The following is a 21,564-nucleotide window of genomic DNA, read 5'->3' as shown; positions in this document are numbered from 1 at the left end:
TGTAAAGAAAAAAAGATGGCTCATTTTTACAAGAAAGTATAAATCAGCAAAGCTTCATTATTTAAAAAGAAAAAAAAATACTATCATGATTCTCATGAGTTCTATACAACATACTATGTTCTAGATAGGTTATAGTGTAAAAACTAGTGGCGATACTTTCCCTAATAAACAGCAAACATCTATTTCTAGTGCGTACTTCTACGTTTAATATCATTTATATTACTGTGCACACTCTAAGTTGATTTACTCAGGAGCATCGCTTAACAGCAAGGGTATGCTAGTGTTAAATTATAATTGTGCTTTTCAAAAATATAATTTAAATTAGTCTTTATAGAATAAAACTAGATAAACTGTATTTAGACAATATTGTCAGTCTCTCAGAGTGCAAAACCAGATTCTTTCCTTCTTTTTTTTTCCTCAAGAAAACTTACATTTTTCTTTAGAGCATGGCGTTTCCCTTACATCCAGCACAACCTTCTCTCTAACCTGCCTTTACTCTCGTTGCGTACATTCTGCGTGCCTCAGGGGACAGCGTATACGGAAAATATGGCTAGGGATTTTATTTGTTTATTTATTTATTTATTTATTTATTTTTTCCTTTTAGAGATATCGTAACAACAATCTAAGGCACTCAAAGTCAATGGTCCACAGGTTTTCTTGGATGACATGTACAGCGCCTTGCAAAAAGTATTCATTTTCACTTTGTGTCACGTTGCAACCAAAACACTGAAAATGTGTTTTAGGTGTGAATTTGCGTGATGGGCCGACGCATAACCACTAAGGACAAAGTAAAGGATGCGTGGTTTACAAAAACTTTACAGAAAACAGAAAAAAAAAGCGACTTGCATTTCTACTCTTTACCGTGTGAATTTTAGCCCCAGTCTAAGTCTAATTGTTCTCTGAAGGACCTGCAGGTTTGAGAACATTAATCTGTTTGCAAGAAATTGATTACTCCTGCACTTTGCAAGCACTGCCTTGCAAAGTGGGGAAAAAAAAGAGGAAAAATGTGGAAGAAGCTGCTTTGGTCAGATGAGACCAGAATTGAAATTTTTGGTCCGCATACAAAACTCTATTTGGGGATGGATATTTAACATTTTTAGTTCTATCCAGAAAACACCACTCACAGAGTGAAACATGGCTGTGGATCCTTTTCTTCAGCAGAGACAGGGAAGCTGCAGAGCTTTAGAGTTGGTCGACAGATGGAAGGGGCTAAGAAATGGCGAGAGGGAGAAAACCAGCAAGAGGTTCACCTTTCAGCAGGACAACAACCCTAAACGCCCAACTGGATGCTAGAAAGCCAATTGTTGAGATTAAAATTTGCTAAGAGTGATTCAGCTGACATCTAGATCTAGATCTTAACAAAATAAGAAATGTTTTTCTCTAGATGTCCAAAGCCCGTAGAGATGCGCTCTAAAAGTTTTTAAGTCGTAACAGAAAATCTAGTGTGGTTCTACAAATGCACGCCACACTTTTCAGTTATTTTTTCCCGTCCTTCGCGTCACAATAATGTACCAGTTTGGGTTTATTTTATTTTTTTTTTTCACAGAAAATCCAAACTAAATGGATTGAAGTTTGTAGTTACATAACAAAATGTGTTCAATGTCTATGTTTTCTTTTTTTTTTTTTTTTTTTTTTGCGAAGGACTACTACATACCTAGAATGACAACAATAAGGACAAGATAGTCACAACAAAACCTCTCTGCTTCAACAACGCAGGTGAGATGATGTGAAAAAACATAAAATGGAGCACATGTTCCATCGTATCTTGGCCGAAGTGACAGCGGTCAAACATCGAGTCTGGTCATTAGTCCATCTTAGCTCTGACTCCAGCCTGCGTTCAGCCACGAGTAAGGGAAATCTAAGAGGCACAGTGATGTTCTGATGCGGTCAGTTTCTGGTTTAAGGTCAGGATTGTGGTCCAGCGAAGCCTGAGAGGAGTCGACAGGTGGCGGAGACGCGCGCAGCACCTGCTCACAAAGCGGAGCCGCCATCACGGCCGGTACGTTTTGATTACGTCTTTGATGGGCCTCCTGCATATCGGGCAGCAGGCGTTGATTTGTCTCTTCAGCTTCTGCCCGCAGTCGTTGCACAGGCACATGTGTCCGCAGGTGTAGATGACGGTGTCCACCTCCTGGTCGAAGCAGATGGTGCACTCTCCGCTTTTCCCAGCAGGGGGCAGCTCAGAGGCAGTCAGGGAGGGGGAGGTGGGGGGGCTAAGCGGGGAGCTGGGAGCAGTCACTGGAAGGAGAGAAGACAGCTTGGATGAATGGAAGAGTAATCCTCTGTTGTTGATGGAGAATGAGGGTTTTTTTTATTGTTTAATATTCATCTGCTCAGAACAATATGTAAAAATAAGACTAAACACTTTTAACAAAACGTCCTTGCCAATGACAAAATCTAAACATTCCAGAAATGTTTCAGCAGAAGCCTCGCTTCCTATAATGGATAAAAGTACGAAACAACAAATTTCCCCTGCAGCCTGTCAGAACTGCTGCACTTCTAAGTCGTCCTTTGAGAGGGGGGTGGGGGGGGGGGCTCATGCAGGCCTCCATATATACGGTATAGCATAATTCATGCTGTCAACATCTGGCATCTTACCCAGAGAGGATTCTGAGGCAGAGGAGGATCTGTTAACGCTGAAAGCCAGGTCTGAGTCACTGTCATCTGGGCTGCTGCTCTGGGAGGTTGTGGGGGATGTGCAGGGAGGACTGGACTGCAGTGTTCCTGCTCCGCAAAGACAATTATAAATCAACAACTGCCACACAATTAGACTCCCCATCTATAAAAGGTCGGGATTCAGTTCGAGGATGTATTTAACGTAAGTTTTAAAAAAAACGAGTCATTTCGGAACGTCGGCTGCTGTAGGCTGTACTCTGACATGCCCGAAGCAGACAGATCACATATGCATGCTTATTCATTACAGCAACTTTTTTTTTTTTTTTCACGGTCTTCTATTCATAGCAGAAACATCGCTGGATTAAAAACAAGAGAGAACGGGGGTCTGGTCTGATGGGAGTTTATGTGGGAGTCGGACCACAGGGACTGAAAAAGGTCACGGCTCAAGGTTAAACAGCCTAATGAAGAACACATCTACCCAGACAAATTCCTTTAGCCTGGGAAACGAGAAATGTTGTCATCATTTCAGGAAGCCCACGTTTGGTTTGGGGAGTATTAAGATTCCTTTCAATCTAATTGTGATTAACCAGGATTAGAATTCATTTTTAGCGTCCAGTGCTTTAAAATTGTCAGATTTACTAATAAATGAGGCAGATAACAGGAAGGTTGAACATGTTACAGATAAGTTGCTCCGTTTTACCGCGTTGGGCTTTCAACGTCTCTCGATTCAGAAATGTTGGGAATCTAAGTAAGGCTTTACATTCGCTATGAAATACACAGAGAGCTAATGTAGCTATTAGCTACATTTGAGCTAATAGCTAATAGCTAATAGCTCAAATGTAGCATGAGCTGCTAAACAGTTCAAAATCAAATCAATAAATATTATGAAAGCGAACAGACACTCCCAGTATGACACCACATCTGCTTCTAACATAAATAATTAGACGTCTTGCTCCTTTACTATATTGAACCTTGAACTTTGAAGCTCCTGATTGTTTTGGTACAAAATTATGTTTCTCATCTGCTTGGACAAAAGGAGGATTTTGAGTAACTTAATCGTCAACTCTAGAAAATATGTAACTCAGACAAATGATGTGTATAATTAAAAAGTTGCATATGGTTGTTTCATGTAGTTGTCAGCACCAGACATGATTCCAATTCATAGCTAAAATAAATGGAAATAGGGTGTCATTTAGTGTCTCGAAAAAATTATAAGCAGAGATGACGCACGGATTCATTTATGTGAAAGATCTGAGCGTATTTCTCCTCATAAATCGTCAAAAATACTTAACTAAAAAGGCAAGTAAACTGATATGTACAGTCTGGTTTAAGAAACGGCTTGCTTGCAGGTCTGCAGAAGGGAAAGAGATGGCGTTGCGAAAAGAGGACTAAAAATTGGCCGGTTATTCTTGAATGCTTTTGAGTTATGGTCGTGAAGAAAAAAAAATCTGCTAATTTCTGTATTTTGAGGTCAGAAATTTACAAAACAAACACAGAGATCAAAAGTCTGCCGCTCTGCAACTCCGATTGTCTATTTACATTTACTTGACAACTGGAACATGAGGTGGAAAGCTAACGATAAAGTAGTGTGGATAAATAGTTTATGTATGATCTCCTCGCCCTTCAAAGAGACACATCCCATCTCATCTCACTGCTTCGTCACTGTTTGCATTTAAAAACAGATGGAGAAATGGCACAGGGCTTTATGTGCTCACAGCTCTGTCCCATTAAGCATCAGTGAACAAAATTCTCTTTTTCTTTAAAAGGGAAAGTTCCAGTGATTGCTATCCAAGTTGTTTTATTGCTTTGGCTCCTCAGATGCTTTGTGTGCTTGGTGTGTAGCTCTAAACACACTTACCGAGTATCCTGAGTCTGTTCACAGCTCCGTGCAGTGTGAAAAAGGCCCACAGGACCTGAGAGGAGTCTACACAGAGCAGCCGGCCCCGTCCCACTCCGTTCACCCCGTGGTGCACCTCTCCGCTGGGCAGCAGGCTGAAGCTGAGCACGTCTCCAGAGCAAGGCATTGGGAAGCCGCGGTGCAACACCCAGTACTCCTTCCGGTCCAGGAGCACCTCAGGGTCAGCCGGCAGGTCTCCAGAGTGCAGACAAGCTGGGTCGCAGGACGTCAAACCGAACGACATCGCCCCAAAGTAAGGCAGGCCCAGGTGGCCCACCTCCACATACAAAGTCTCTCCCACGTGGAGCGGCCGGTCACTGAACACCAGAGTCCGACTGCTGTCCAGAAAGTGGATACAGGCGGCCAAACGGTCTGCGGAGAGTATCACGTCAGATCCACGGATCAGATGAAAGTGCAAGTCGTTGTCCAGTAGGGATGGCAGACCCCGGACGCCCCTCGGGAACGCGGTGGAGACGGCCGAGGACGGAGTGGTGGAGGAGGAAGAAGAGGACGAGCAGCAGGGGATGAGCTGAGAGTAGTTGCTGAGCTGGAGGTTGGCCATCTTGGCAGCAGCCGCCTGGTTGTTCTCCAGCTGATTGTTGCTGTAATTGGCCGAGTCGTGGCTGCTCTGGGGGAGATAGGCACTCAGACGGGCAGCGCTCAGGCAGCTGGACCCCACGCTCTCAGCAAACGTGCTGTCTGCGAAGCAAAATGCGCACGAAAAGGTTAATGGCTATGCCGTGGCATGATATAAACTGTCCCAAAACATTTCTCTGTTCTCTCTTCTAGTTGGCACTTTACTCTTACTTTCCGAGACAAGACATGAAAAAAAAAATGTGCTGGCTGTCAGGAATATTAGTTCAAACTGATTCAGACAAATTTTTATAACACTTACTGGAAAGCTGTAATACTGGCAATAAAATAAACTGCAAGGGAGCTACAAAATCTGCTATTAGTCACAGCTCTTTTCAGAGGCTTCATTTTTCCAGAAGAAATATGACATCTTCTGAAAGAAGATAACTCATGGATGCTGCTTTTTGCCGACTGAGTTGTATTTCAGCCCTTTTTTTTCAGGTGTTGAGCATGTCTGCGCACATCTAGAGACTGAAGGTTTTGCCGATTTTTCCTTAGGACGAATAGCTCACGCTTGGACAAACGGGTTGGAGATTTCAATTTGATTTAGGTCTGAACTTTGACTGGGCCGTTTTAACACACAGCCAGGCTTTAATTTAAACTGTTGCATTGTAGCACTTACTGTATAAGATCATGATCCTGCTGGAAGGTGCACCTCTAACAGGATTTGTTTTTCTTTTTCTACACATATTTCGCTCCATCCATTCCCCTTCAGCTGTCTCCAGTTTCCCCGTCTTTGCTGAAGTACAGCTTCTTCACAGCATGCTGTTGCCACTGTCATGTTTCACAAGGGGTACGGTATGTTCTCGGCGATATGCAGCGTTAGCTTTCCACCACACACAGCACTTTATATGACCACCTTCTTCCACATGTTTGCCCCGTCGCCCACTTGACTTGTGACAAACTTCTTCTGGGTCTCTTTTAACACGTATTCCTCATTTTGAAAGGCTGGATCTATTAATAGTTGTCCAGTCAACAGATTCTCCCACTTGAGTTGTGGATCTCAATGGGTTCTGAATCTCTGATTAAGGTTTTCCTTGTCTGGACTGTTGGTTTAGATTGATGGCCATGTCTTTATAGGTTTGAAGGTAAATCTTCAGTTTTATGTTGAACTATATCAGGTAACGTTGGCGTAAGCCTGACCCGTATGATCCAATGTCCTGCCCATCCTTTCTGCTGTTTTGTCCGCTAAAGATACTCCAAACTTCTCGAGCCCATACAGAACAGCTGGATTTATACTATTATTTTTTGAAGACTGAGGCTATTTCTGATGAGAACGCAATGACGCCATTTGATAAAACGATTTACAATGCGTTTCATTTTTGCCCATGTTGAGCATTTCACAGTTGCTAAAGCTGGCTTAGGGTTGTTTCTGATGACAAAATATGATGATAGCATCCAGAAATCAAAACGTAAACACATCTATGTTGAATTTAGCCCCAAGTTGTATTTACTTTACGTGGACAAACAAGCATTGTCAGGAAGAGCTTCAGCTTCCCTGCACTCCAGAAACAGATATAAACAAGTCTGCTGCTTGTAGCCCCTCTCTGACTTATGGTGCATTCCTTTACCACTATTTCTAGAGATGTTGGAGCAGTAGAGCTCCCTGGCCCCTCACCAAAGCTTCAGGGACGGACCGCCTTGACCAAACAAGGCTACAGCTTCTGTCGGGCGAAGACAAACACGCCCGATGGAGTAAGTGTAAAAGCGAGGACAGCGAGGGGGACAGACGGTGACGGGAGCGAAGCCGGCGTGAACGGAGAAAAGTTACACGGCTCAGGAAAGTGATAGTAAGAGAGTGTTTATGGAAGTTGTGAATAGTAGTTGGGAGGGTGAGTAGACCACATGACATCTGTTGTTCATTTCTCCATGTCATGTTAGCCAATTTGAAATAAAGAGGCTCTGGTTTTTAAGACAAACACAGATCCGTTTTGACACACAGATCATTCATCATCGAGCCATCCCAGACCATTTGAAACCGACCCAGGGGGCTGTGAAGCCAAACTCCCAAGAATCTGTCTAATTTAGCCGTGAATATGTTGACCCTATAAAAATGTGTTGCTGTTGACTTTGGGTTGTCAAAACACATGGTCCCGAGATGACTGACTTGATTCCAAATAGAGAAATATGGAGTACTATAGTCAATGCCTTGCAAAAGTATTTATATCTCCTGAAGTTTTTCACATTTTCTCACGAAACAACCACAAACTTCAACGTGGTTTGTCTCATAATAGGTAAGCACAAAGTGGTGGATATTTGTGAAGCTAAAAATAATGACAAGGCGTTTTCTACTACTCTGATAACTCTAAATAAAATCTACTGCAACTACAGCGTTCTGCAGAAGCATCCAAACTCCTCTGTGTAATCTCAATTTAAATCCAGATATTCTGTGAAACCCTCAGAGGATTTTTAGAGGAGTGTAAAACAGTTTAGGTTGTAAAATAATATCCCAAGGAGTGTCTGTTCAAGCCATCATCTAAAAATGGGAAAAGAGCAAAACAGTTGCAATCCTAAGAAGACATGGCCATCTGCCTAAAATGACAGGCTGGGCAAGGAGAGCAGCCAGGAGGCCTGTGGCGTCTCTGGAGGAGCTGCTGAGATTCTCGGCTCAGGTGAGACAATTTGTTAATAAAAACAATGATTCAGTCCTATAATCAACACACTTGGGCTGAGACCAACATTTATTTATTTTTTGGCCTTTTGCAAAATGTATTTGTGACACAAAACTAACACTGCACTTCACTCTGAATGAGTCATCTCAATACTGAAACATCGTGGCGCTGAAAGAAGACATGACGCTGTGGCACAAGGCCCACCTCCTAGAAATGACAAAACATTTTTTTTCTTATCATAATCAAGTGTCATAATTTGTCAAACTTTTCAAATGTTTTTTTTTCTAAAAAATAAATAAAAATAAGTGCATCCATTTTCTTAAACTTCTCATGTCTTCACTAACTCATGTTGGTCTATCACAATAAAATATGTTGAGGTTTGCAGGCATAGCTATGGTTGTAACAAGGGCACAGAAAGTTTTTACGAAGCACTGTACATGGCTAAATATCTTCCTATTAGAAGTTGAGTTTGCTCACAAAACTTGATCTTTTCATGATCTTACCAAGCAGTGTGACCTCCTGAGTGATGCCGTAGATGTCGATGATTGCCCAGAGCGGGCAGCCAATGCTGAGCCCACAGTGGAAGAGGATGGGCTCTCCATCATTAATGCTGTAGAAAACCCTCCCGTGGCGGTCGGCCCAGAATGACAGCATGTTGTCCTTTATAGCCAGTCTCTCAGGCAAGGCCTTGGCCCAGTAACCGGGCCTCGTCACCAGATCTGGGCACGCATACTTGGGGATGTCAGTGGCCTCCAGCTCGCTTGGGTCCAGACTGGTGAAACCAAAGCGCAGAGCTCCACTCCAGCCGGTGTGCACACCGGTTAGGCGAAGACGGACCTGAACACATGAAACTGCTACAACCTTACTGCGACCTTATCGGAAGAACGGTACGGAGAGATGAGGCAAACCTTTTCATAGAGGTGGACGGGCCGATGGCTGAAGGTGATGCCATTGCAGAAGCTGTTCTTGCGAGTCGCTCTTCGAAGCTGCCCGTCCAGCCTGATGTTCTTCCCCCTGGTATGAGGGTTGAAGCGCAACGACTCCAGGTTGATGTTGACAGGCGGGGCAGATGTTCTTCTCTCCACACCTGACCCGTTGTTGGGCAGGATGTAGTACTGCCTGCTAGCCACCGGGCGGGGTTGCAAAGTAGCATCTGTGCGGGTAAACATCAAGAGTTACATAGGTGGATGAGAACAGAGCCCTTCAACAATTCGGCTAACACTGCGTCTGAACTGCAAGTTTCTTTTAATTTGTTATTGCACGAGCTGAGAGGACAATGTCTGTAGATGACTGAAATCAGCTTTTTTAAAGTGCAGCATTAGAAAAAAGGGAACTGACAGTCTTGTGCATTAAACTGTTAATTGACTCAAATAAATTTGTAAAATACCGGGAAACTGTCAAATTCATCACCTTTAGATCAAACTTAAAGTTTGCAACATACGCCATTAGTCTTCATCATACACCCCTGGCCTACAGCATAAATAAACCCTGAATAGCCCCCTTTATTCCTCCACTTATCTTCAAAAGAGGAGAATGATTCGCGCAGTGCATAGTCAGTGTCAAAACACCAAAATAAAAGGCCTAATCTTTGATTTCGTCTGCACAGGAGGAGTCAGCGTCCTAGTTAGCGAAAAAGAACCCCTTGATGAGCATTGCAAAACAAACAGATCAGAACTGAGGAGAAGACGAATCGAGCGCCAGCCCAAATGAGACATGAATGATGAGTGTTTATGGTATAGACTGGCTGCGAGTCGACCCTCAAAGCGAGGCGGTGTGTCTCCTCTCCTCCTGCGGGCCACGGCGAGATTACGTTCCCGCTGGAAATTCACGGCGTTCTGGTGCAAAGACAATAACTCAGTGAAATGTTCCACAGCACATTTCCTAAATTAGGCATTATCACTGATTATATTCTAAACTATAGAGCTCGGAAACATCTGCAACATCTCAAACGATGTGCCTCTGTTCCCATCTGCACTTCAGCATTTTGGGTTTTGAGCAAGTAAAATATACTTTGGAGGTTAGTGCAACATAGAAAACATGTTGACCCGACCGCCTGAGGCACAACTGCCTCGCTGACGGGGGGACAGACAGGAAAGTTTAATCACATACAGTGAGACCTGATATAGACACTTGTTTGCCCTTACCAGACGAAAGTCCCAGCCAGTCAAGCGGCAAGGGACGGCTCAGAGCACATTATGACTGCAGTTGGGGCCTCACATAAAATAAGTAAAAATTGATATTATAAATATGTAGGAAGAATAAAGACCCATAGATCTCTAGAGTGTTTTCACTACTAAATGTAAATTTATCAATAAGCCTCTTTGTGTCTTTGCATCAGTTTTCATCTACAATTAGAAATTGCTTGAACAAGATATTGTGTTGTTCTTGTAAAAATAAAGAAAATGAAAAATAACTATCAAATAGGGCTAAACAAAAACACAATCTGCTCACATTCAGATTCAACTCTTTTCAACAGGATATAAAAGTACCATCAGCAACAGCGTTCCCCGTTCAATCCCACACTGAGCTTTTCCTGCATAGAGTTTGCATGTGCAGGTTCTCTCCAGGTAGCAGATATTACATTCTGCCCCATTAATACTTAGAATGAATTAGCAAATTTCAAGTAAAAGAAATCAACTTGGCAGAAATCCATTTTTTAATTTAAAATCCAAATTTGTTGCTGCTAGACTATAACATCAGGATAGCTAGAGAAATGAATTGCACTTCTGCCATTTTGTACCTCAGACAAACATTTCCAATGTAGCAGTGATTTACTGTTTCTGTTTGTAGATTACAACTTTTAAGTCTGTATAGAGAAGTGCACTGGTACCATATTGTGTTGCTAGTAGTAATCAGCATGGTCCCTGCACAAACATTACCCAACCTCCCAGATTTTCTGATCTGCAACTGGAACAATGTGGAAGTTGGAGATGTTGTAATGCTGCATTTAATTTGTCTAGGAAGTCAGAACTTCCTAATGACAAAATGACAGACTGTAAATTGGAAAATTGTTGGGATTTGCAACTGTTGTAACCCGTGACCAAGCTAGCAGGCAAGCTGACAACAAAGTGTTTTCTATATTTTACGCACTCAAACTCTAGATGAATATATTTACGGACAGATAATGTATGGTACTGTGTGTGTGTGTGTGTGCGTGTGTGTGTGTGTGTGTGTGGGGGGTGTGTGTGTGTGTGTGTGTGTGTGTGACATTGCTTAACACAAAAGAGGAAGTATGGATTTCATATCTTCTGAGACAGAAAATGTAAACGGTATTTGAATTTCACAGATTTGGTGTCTGACTGGGCCAAGGTCATTCTCAATTGTGAGAAACTACTCACACTACCACTCTGTCACATTTTGAGGCGAAGAAATCATTTCTCTGGATTGGCTCTAAAAACGTCATCTGACCTCTGGATTGTGTCTGCCACTGCTCATTAGTGGTCAATTTATTTCTGGGAAAAACTGCCATGAAATGATGAACCTTCAGGATTCTAAAAGATGAAAAAGTGTAAATGAAATCATAAGACTGCACAAGACTGTCATACCAAGGCCAGCTTCTTCAGACAGAAAACTGATTTTAAGCATTCTTCAAATTCTTCTTTAGCTTAACAAGCTGCCTATTTACTTAAATAGCTTAGATAAATCTAGTTTGGATGTTAATCATTTATGTCTGACTGGTAAGCTTTGATGACTTTGCTTTGATGTAACCACGAAAAAATAACAGCCATGTTTACAAGGAAATGTACATTATAAAATTAAGTTCTAAACAGAATTAAAGCCATCACAATTATTTACATGTTAATGAAGTAGATTAGTATGCAGATGTAATGTTCAAAATCAGTTCAAATCTAAAAAATATTAGCCAATTCACTTTTAGTAACAAGGAACACTTTGACTAGCGCCGGTTCCATCAATCTTAATTCTCATGTCAGGTTGTAAGGTTGCCATGTTTATGTGCAATCTTTCATGTCTGAATGGAAATTTAAGTTTGGCACAGAAGTTGTGGTTCGGAAAGTTTGTCTCGGAGCTAGCTTGCTTCATTTAGCCTGACCTGCGGCGTTGCTAAGGTCAAACTGTCTAGCAACCTCAGCTTAACCCTGAGGCAGACATTACCTATGTTAGCTGGGGTTTTCAAGTAAGGCTAACAAGCCACCTTAGCTAGAGAGATTTGAAAAGTTAACTATTGTTACTTTAAGAACGTCGCATGACTTAACTAATTAGCATTAGCGCTAATGCTAAAGCAAATGTTGCTATCACACTGAGCTCCCTGCTGTCAATGTAGCAAATCTGTGGGCTTTTCAGGGAAACTGTTTACACGCCGCCTTCTTAGATTTCGACTAATTACTATTTCAGTAACATTTTAATCAAAAACAATTCCTACTTCTTGTAAATTTTAACAAAAAGGACAATATTTAAGCTAAATTACTTTTATACGTTGGAATTGTCAAATTGTTAAAGTCAATTAACAATTTGACTTTTGAAGTTTTTTCCCCTCCCCAATTTGTGTTTTTTAGCTGTTAAAAATACATAAAAAATATTGAATAAAAATGATTACGATTGCACTTATTTTATTGAGTAAATTATTTGTTTTGACAGCGTATGTTGACAAATCAAAGCTTGACTTGATTTTAAATGGATTTCCAGAAGGAAACATTCCTGGCAAAGAAAACAAAAAAAACCTAATGTGAGTTGCTGTGATGGCAGCACCCCCTTATTCAGCTGCTGAGACGGGCCTGCTGGGAGCGTGGGAGTGTGACAGACGTTAAATCAAAGTGATATAGGGGAACTGATTATCAAGTAATGGGCTCTAGGTAACATGACAAAGTGGCTCAGAGCTGAGAGCTCATAATCATGAAAAAAAAACGAGACTGACAATCAAGCGCACACAAGAATAAATCACTGCTAATCACTCGAGACTGCTCTTAAAGTAATAGCACTTGGAATAAAACGATATTTTGGTGTTTTTCTCTTCTAGATATATGTATATATTTAACTATTGTTCTCAATGGGCTGCCTTGGTGTTTTGAGCTTTTACGAACTACTGCAATAAAACCTTGCTGAAATTTGAAATAAATAGCTCACCTTATTTTTTTTAAACATGCTAAATGTCTGCCTGAATTAAAACCAAGTACCATAGCTTTATCATTTAAATTTTAACGCGGCAGTGCAAAAGATGTGCTTTTTTATAAATGCAGAGGCTATTCTAATAAGATATTTGTTCATGAAAATCTTTTTTTTTTTTTTTTTTTGCTATCATTTCTGTCAAGTTTGCACTACTGACATGAATCCTAAAGCTGATCATATGGAAATGTTTTTTTTATTTTTTTATTTTTTTGTGGAGCACCGCGGCTGCTGAAGGAAAGGAGCGCTTCCCAGGGAATCACGCTCATCTCCCCCGTGATGAGGAGCGCATCAGTGCACGGCGATCACAAGACAAGCCATGTGTATACACACCTCTGCTGTTTCCCCACGTTAATAAGCCAATAATGACCAAAAACGAAGAGGGGGAGAAAAAAAAAAGCAAAAAGAAGCCTCACCTATTAATGGCTTTGGCGCTGTATTCCCCATTATATGCTGATATTTCTCGCACCGGCTGACAACTTAATTCCGATTCCAGTATGTCTCTGTCCATCCATGTATCCTCACACCGACGTGCACCTCCCCCGGTCGGCTTGTGCTCCAGCGCCTTCCGCTTCGCGATGATCCTCCCAGATGAAGCATGGACGCGCTCTTCTTCTTAATGTCAACCCCAAGGCGCTGCGACAGGCAGACACCTCCAACTGGCGCACAGCTGCCCCCTCCTTTCTTTATCGTGGGCTCCCCTCTGCACGACTTTAAAGGAACAGTGAGCGTAGATCCCACGCAGCCTCCCGATAATTAACTCAGCGGTTGATTTACGCTAATGAAACACTAACGATTGTGCAGCACAATAATACTTCAAAAAAAAAAAAAAATTAAGGCATGCCTAATCCAAAGGGGAACGGGGCTTGTGGAGACATTTCCATACAGAGTCGGGCGGACAGGATGCTGAGAACTTTGGAAAGTCCTTGAGATTGGTGGAGAGACGTAATCATCCTGAGTACAGGTATAAAGGGAGAGCCTTAAATTAATCACGCACTCATAAAGCAGGCTAACAGATAAGGACTCCACACTCCTGATAAAAGTCAAAGTACCGTCTGAGGAAATCCCCGTTTTTTTTTTTCCCCCACACCCTATCCTCTACCCTCCCACAGCCTTGACTGCTGGGCTTCTCTCAAGCTGTTTCCTGTCTTTTGGATCTCTCTGCTCTCAGAGGAGTCATGCATGGCCTGCAGGGCTTGTAGGAATGAGAACTGCAATGAAGGCGGTTCTGGGATGACATGTCTCCTGCAGCATGAGAGAGCTCTAGAGAGAGAGAGGCCCAAGGTGCTACAGTAATCTGTGTCACACAGCACAGCGGGGAACAAAAGCCTGTACTTTAAAAGCAAAAATAAGACGCTGCGAAAATGTTCAAGCGTGCTCCACGCGGAACGTGGAGGTTTCTGGACAAGACTGACTGACATCTGAGGCCAACCAAGAAGTCCTGTCAGCATTGATGTTTGGCTGATGGCAGACTGGAACTAAATATAACTCTAAGACAAAAGCATTTGTTTCTGCCTGCTCAATGCTGTTTGTTTTAGCAGGACACCGTGGCTCCGTTAAGAGTCTTAGGTGAATGGTGTTTGTGGTGAAGCGAGGCAGAAATGAAAAATTCTCCCCACGCCTCTCTCCTTTAGCTTCGGAAATAAAAAGCTGCAATGGTGAGGGGATTAACACAGGAAGTGAATATGGCTGCGATGATGTCTGCAATCAAGCTTTTCCTGTAAACACAGCAGAGCTGCAGTAACAAGTGCCGCTTCCCTCTCCCCTGAAGCTTGCTGCACTGCCTGAGTGCAGACTACAGGGTGTTAATGAAAGCATAATGATTGCAGATTTAGTTTAAATGCAAGCATCTGTAGCTCCAGGTTTGTTCTCAGCAGTCATAGAGGTCCTTCAAGATGTCTGCAGGAGTTAATAACATTGCAGAGACACCGGTGATTAAAAAACAAAAACAGAGCAGAAAGCTGTGAAGAAGGGTTAAGTTATAAAGAGATATCCTACATTTTTAACAGTGTTAACATCCAGTTTGGTCAATTTCCTGACAACGGAAAGCAGAGGATGAAGTTCTATGGTAGCTTTAAATGAAAAATTCACAGAATGTTGTGCAAAATAAAAGTGTAAAATATGCATCATTAGGACTCTCAAATGGCTGAGAAAGTTTAGCTAAGAAATTGTTTTTAGTTCATTTTCCAAAAACATTAGAGCTTCCTGGTCCAAGTCCACATCTAAATCTAACTGAACATCTGTGGCAATGCTGACAATTTGAAAGAAATTCAAAAGATTATCTCCATCTTATCTAAATGCGATTGAGCTATTATGCTTAGACAAACTGGTAAAAAAAATTAAAATTAAACGCAGGGTGTACAGAGTTTGTAGAAAGATAAAAGGGGGTTCTGCAAAGTATTATTTTAGCAGGGGATGCTTACACAAAACACTTTTCGAGCCTTAACTTAGGAAAAATACTAAAAAACGTGCAATATGTTTCATCCACTTCATAATTATACAATAATTTCTTTTGATCTGTCATATAAAGTCCCAATAAGACATATTTATGTTTGCAGGTGTAACATGACATGATGTTTGATTCCCTCTGCATAGACGCACAAATAGACGTCAACAAAAAAAAAATAGCACATGACAAGTGATAAAATTAAAATGTTACATGTTAATCAGTGCTACCTCATGTGCGTGAACGTCCACAACAGAAAAACTGAAAGAGAAGGCGACTGGCGAGAGGATCCATTCACACTGAGATTTATTCAAACATAGGAAAACTTTTCAGGGGGACTTTAAAGAAGACTTCTGCTTTGTTTATAAATGTTTCCCTTTGGACTTGGCCACAGATCTAAATTCATGTTCATCGACAGAAGTTCTAGATTTTTCCAGGCTTTAAAAAAAAATAAGAAAGATGATTTAGATGGATGACTGTGCTTCTTTTACTTGATAATACGTAATTTGTGGTGTGTTTTTCTTTTGTCTTTATACGCAGAAAGAATAAAAGCATATCTCAGTAGAAAGTGTTGTTGTTTTTTTGTTGTTTTTTTGACTAACTGCAATGGCTGAAGTGCAGTTCCAGCGTTAGCACATTTGTTTTTTTAAAAAAAAACAAAGAATCCATTTACTTTTTTTTTATTTTTTTTACGCTGCATCAGAAAGACGTAAGCAATGCTAATCTTTCACATACTGCTTTAAAACTGCGTTTAAAAAAGATAGCAATATAATGCTATACTGCTCCGCCACGAAACATAATGCATTGTCCCCCTTCAGGGCATCGTGCATCTGTATTGCAGCAGTCCCCTCCAAGGCCCCTCCCTTATGGCGATTAAAGTTATTTCCAGAAAAGGAGGGCATATGTCCCGTTTGCTCAAGGAAAGTTGGCCCACAGCGATGCGACTGCTGCCTCGCAGAAGCAGCGCAGTGACTGATCCTTGGAGAGAAAAGTGTAACATTCGCAGTATTCTAGCTCTCCTTCAAGAAGTCAAAGGCAGAAACGTTGAGCAGATGGCTGCCTGGGAAGGTTTGCGAGTGGTGGTCTCAGTATCAGGCGAGGGCTGCTGTCCAAACCTCAGCCACTGATCTAATGGATGAAGTGAGTCATACCCACCTTCAGCGCGAACGCAGCCATCTCTGCGAAGCGCGCACAAGGCCCAAAGCACAATGAGCCACATTCATGCTGCAGTCACCTCTCCGTGTGCGTGCACTTTTCTCTACTTTTGGCTTGTTCACATCTGCTCTCAATATGGGCTCCTGTCTTTTCATTAGGTCGACTCTTAACAGCCCATTTTGAGTCAAGCACCTGCTTTTGAAAAACACAGTAAGAGCGCAAAGCCTGCCAAAGCCATTGTATCAGTAAAAAAGAAAAGGAAAAAAAAAAAAAGCGTCTCTCATGTGGATGACGAAGCAATGTGATATTAAAAAACAAACTTTTTTTTTTTCAAAGCATCTGCCGTATTTGAGCTTAATTGGACTCTTTGGGAGGTAGGGTTCTTGCCATGTGCATGTGCTCATTGCCCTCACAGATTGTTCTAATTTACAAAATCCTCAGATCATAAGAGCGAAGGCTGTGGTAGTCTGGAGCAGACAAAATGCATGCATGCTTGGTTTCACATGTGCAATTTCAGATTTCAGTAAATTAAAAACACCACTAGGTAGTGAATTGCTGGCAAGGGGTGTAAATTGGAAAAACAAAGCCCAGACAAGGGTATAAGCCGTGCACACTAATGTAGTCCGTCTCAAATCTGCAAGCTTTTGCTTTTTTTTTTTTTACAATGTTTGTTTTATGGCTAAGTATCAATAGGGGGTTTGTGCTGTGCTAAAAAAATAAAACAAAAAAAAAACAGAATGGAATCATTTTTCTTGGTAATCAAAACATATAGAAACAATTCTTGCCTCAGGAAAAATAAAAAATAAAAAATAGATCACATGGAATAAAAACAACCTTTTAAAACTTACAACTCTGTGTCACAGACTGCCCCAGTGAGTTAGGTTCCTCAGTTATCACGAAGCCATTTGGTTTAACAACCTAACCACCAGTGATGGAAGTTCTCTCTAAATATTCCCAAAACAAGTGAGTAAGTTGATTTTATTGAAGGCTGTTTTTATGTTTTTATGGTAAAAAATAATAATAATTTTCGTTCCTCAACTCTTAACTCCAGTCATGTGTGTAAAACTGTAAATCATCAGTTTACTTTTCCGTTTTTGCACATGAACTTAGTTACTTGTGCTCCTTTTTTTTTTTTCGTAAAAGAGAGAAGTAGAAAGTCATATGAAATTCAGCCCAAGTCAACAGTTTCTTGTGAGAAAATAAAGAAATTCAACCTTCCACTTACTGGTATCGTGACTCCTACGTGACCCAACCTTAGGCCCCGTAGCTGGTCGATGTTTAATCAAAACAAGCCTGTAGTAGGTAATGTGTTTCAGCTTGTTGTTTATGCTCCAGTACTCCACTGTTATAACTTTTATTTAGCGCATGTTTGAGGTCATGCAATAAGTAGAAAAAGATGAGATGAAAGTGCGAGGCAAATAGCTGACTAGCTCTCTCTGTTCATCTTTTTGAGTCTTTTCAGAGGCCGTAATGCGGAGCGCCTCAACTGACCCCTTTTGTTACTGTGTTATGTTTTTATAATAACAGGAACAGATTTGCACAGAGGTCTTCCCTAATGGAAGACCTTCTCTCCCGACCCAGATCTCCCCCTTTTCCATTATAACACCTTGAACTAATGTCCGTGAAGACCACAAACGTACAAGCGGAAGCTCTGGTATGGTTAAACCTGTTGTAGAAAAAAAAAAAAAAAAAAAAACTTAATCTGGTTTCAAGAATATAGACAAAGTTCTGTTATTGGTTGTACAAGAACTTGCATATACAAAATACTTTTCGGGACTCGGTTGCAAGTTTTCTACAGAACAGTTAGACTTTCATGACCCCTTTAGCAGTTTTGTAAATGGGAAAATCTGGTTTTTAAAATAGAATATGTATGTGTAACTTGTAGAAAATCTAAAAAGTCTAAAATTAACGTTAGACGGTCAAAACAGAAATTTAATTCCACAAATTTCCTCCAAAATAATAACCGAATTCCCTGTTTGCAAATGTTACATGATGCAAAAATCCCACGGAGCATACATAACTATCCTCTTACCAGTAACTCTCAAATTGCCTTATGGCTTCTTGCTTTGACAATGAAACGCTAAGTAGCGCAAAACAGAATCATCCAATTTAGCTTAATCGAAACAGGCCTGCAGAAGACAACGTGCTTCAGCTTGGCTCTCATTCGCCAGCTTATGCAATAAAGAGACATGAGATATGCTCACTGCTTCAACTTTCTGTGTTCATCATTTTCTCATTTCTTTAATAAATGACCAAACAGGAATCAAACAAATGGTGCTTGTCTAAGACATTTCTTTCTGCAACTATAAAAACATGACAATTTAAGCTTTGTTTTCAGCTGTCAGTCTGACAGTCTTTTATATTTGGAATCTAAAGCTTTGTCATTGAAATAACATGTTTCTTTTGTTGTTGTTTTTTTTTATTTCAGTGCTGCAAGACTCCTTTCACAAAAAAAGGATTATGGGAGTATTTACCCAGAGATTATGGGAGGTGCTGAGTCCAATCAGTTAAGGACTCTACCTCCTTAACTGATTGCTTTGGGTTATTGTCTGGACTTCAGGCTGAAGCATTTAATGTCAACATCTGTGTGTTGCTGCTGATCTGTTAAACATTGTATTGCAGTAATGCATGTGGAGCGTCCCGGCTAACACGTGCTTGCTGCACCCGCTTCGGTTTTGTTTTGACTGCAGTAGTATTATCTGGGCCTTTGCTCACAGCAGAGCAAAAAAACAGCCCATACTGGCAAAACCAATGTGGCACACAATTTAGGTTTTAGCAATTGATCTTGATTTGGCATTGGGTTGATCAGATCCTAATTTGGCCCTGTATAGGAATTGGTTTGATCTGCATGAAACTTACATAGGCAGATAACATGGAGCTGTTACAAAACCCAAGAGTAATCACACCGAGACTTCATTAGTCTATAAATGTTTTATCCACACGGGCCTCATATGCAAATGTAACATTATATACTGCCAAAAGCTGTTGATGGGCTAAACTGACGAAAATTATATGAAATTTTAAAAACAATTAACAACTCTTAGAAACAACAATCTCTTTAGTACATATTTTTATCTCACCCCATCTCCCAGCAGGAAGCAATTTAACCGAGGTGCTTCAGCTCAACACGGTCCTTAAATGTATCCTGCCAGCAACACACCAATAAAGAATGAGCAACTGTTGCAATTTTTTGATGATTAAAAAAAAAAAGAAAAGAAACCATACTGTGTCTTAAAAGATAATCATTTTCACAGACAGAGACGGAGAAATTCCTTGAAGGCTTTTCCAGCAAAAGAGCCTAAGGCGTGAGATTATGTAACATGTCAAATCCTCATATAAATGATCCCCGCTACCCAAACAGAGGAGGGACTCTGGGGGGAGAGCAGACGCAAGACTGTCAGTAAACTATTTTATGACCCGGCCGTGCAGAGTGAAATCCTCACTATCCGACGGCGAAACGTGGAAAATTTCACGGCTCCACTCGGTGTGTTATTTTAGGCCTCTCTGTCAGTAGGAGACAAGCTAAAAATGTCCGTTCAACGCAGCCAACCAGATGTATGGACGGTACTCTTCCTCCATCTGTTCTATTGTCTCGGCGTTCTGGGGGATGAGGAGCGGATGCGCCGCCGAAGGAGATGCAGGAAGTAGTCTTGGCCCAGAACAACACAGACAACTTTTATCCTCTTCTTTACTGTCCTAAGACTCAAGTGTATGAAACAGCATTTCTTCACTCACCTTCCTCTTTCTTCTGTTTTTATATTTTTTGGTTATGCATAAGAGATTCAAGGATTTCTCAAACATGTACGAAAGAATCAAAGCAACACGACCAGCTATTATTCTGGTGAGGAAATGACATTATAAGATTAATTCATTTATTCATAATAACCTCATAAGTGATCCTACGGGTAATGCAATTAAACATGACTCAGCTTTCTAAAAGAAAATAATGGGGGTAATTTCAGCTAATTCATGCTTTAACTTAGATGGTTTGTATATTCAATATATTCTTAAATGAAATAAGCATTTTAAACTGAATTTATTGTTGTCATCTTTGATATTAAGGCATTCTGGATGTCTCAGTTGTGGCAAAAAGCAGAAACAAATCCTTTTTTCACAACCTTACACCTTAGTCTCTCCACTACAGAAAATGTGCCAAACTCTCCTGTTACTGGGCCCTGAAATTGGGGAAAAAATAAATAAAAAGCATTTGAAGAATCTCCAGTCTGTTTATAAGAGCTGGCACCAGATAAATGTTAAAGGACAAATTGAGTCTCTTGCTGGTCTTCAGCCTCTGGGTGAGGTGGGACGGGAAGCCATTTTGAAACTCAAGTCAAGTTCTTTGTCACGTTCCACCAAAACACGCAGCTCCAGACTGACCCCAGAACAGCAGTCAGGAACACTGCAGAAAGAAACATTGGCCCAAGAAAACAGGCCTAGCTTTAAAATGTGTAAAGTTAAGTTTTATACACTTAATAGATCTTGAAATATTTGTTTAAAGAGAAGTAGAGCTTGTAATTATAAAAGGGTATTATCCTAAGTAATGAGTATATGTGAATATGGAAGGAGACTAATAGATGTAATTATGTTTTCATTATAATATTATTTAAAAAAAAAAGATAAATGTTACTCAGCCACAGTCCTTTGCTGGAGCTGTAAAGGCCTCCTGCGCCATATTCACGACAATCCCGCTGGCTGTACAGCAGGAAGGCAGTGAATTTTTGTGGTCTGTATTAAACAACAAACCTATAGTTAAGAAAAACCCAATTAAGCCCGTTAACATCATTAGAATTTATGATACTGTTCAAAAGGAAGTTACTTCCCAAGCAATTTAAGGCTGGTCAGAATTTGCCTCAGGGGCTCTCAAAGTTTGCAACCTCCAAATTGCTTCACTCTCAAATATTCAGCAGAAAAGCATCCAAAAACTCGTTAGAGAAATGCGACTGGGTTTGGGGGGGAAGCACTTAACAATAAATCTGGTTATGGGCTTTCACGCTTTTATTCTGTTTTTTTTTGTTGTTGTTGTTGTTGTGTCTTTTTAATGTGTCCATTACACAAAATAACTTTGCACTAAAGTTAAAGAAGCA

At 40.9% G+C, this 21,564-nt stretch overlaps 1 protein-coding gene across 1 annotated transcript; it reads right to left on the bottom strand.

Annotated features, from left to right (window-relative positions):
* Positions 1 to 406: 406 nt before the first annotated feature.
* Positions 407 to 14,075, bottom strand: neurl1b (neuralized E3 ubiquitin protein ligase 1B). The gene is made up of 6 exons (XM_007561592.2): positions 13,296 to 14,075; positions 8,667 to 8,911; positions 8,262 to 8,595; positions 4,475 to 5,212; positions 2,599 to 2,724; positions 407 to 2,238 (listed from the first exon to the last, which is right to left on the bottom strand). The coding sequence occupies exons 1-6, from the start codon at positions 13,324 to 13,326 to the stop codon at positions 1,991 to 1,993; spliced, it is 1,722 nt and encodes a 573-aa protein (XP_007561654.1). The 5' UTR covers positions 13,327 to 14,075; the 3' UTR covers positions 407 to 1,990.
* Between the last annotated feature and the right edge of the window lie 7,489 nt (positions 14,076 to 21,564).

The sequence above is a fragment of the Poecilia formosa genome, unplaced genomic scaffold (genome assembly GCF_000485575.1).
Source record: "Poecilia formosa unplaced genomic scaffold, Poecilia_formosa-5.1.2 Scaffold128, whole genome shotgun sequence".
NCBI classification, from domain to species: domain Eukaryota; kingdom Metazoa; phylum Chordata; class Actinopteri; order Cyprinodontiformes; family Poeciliidae; genus Poecilia; species Poecilia formosa.
Note: the sequence above shows the minus strand (reverse complement) of the source record. Positions and strands in the feature narration are given on the sequence as shown.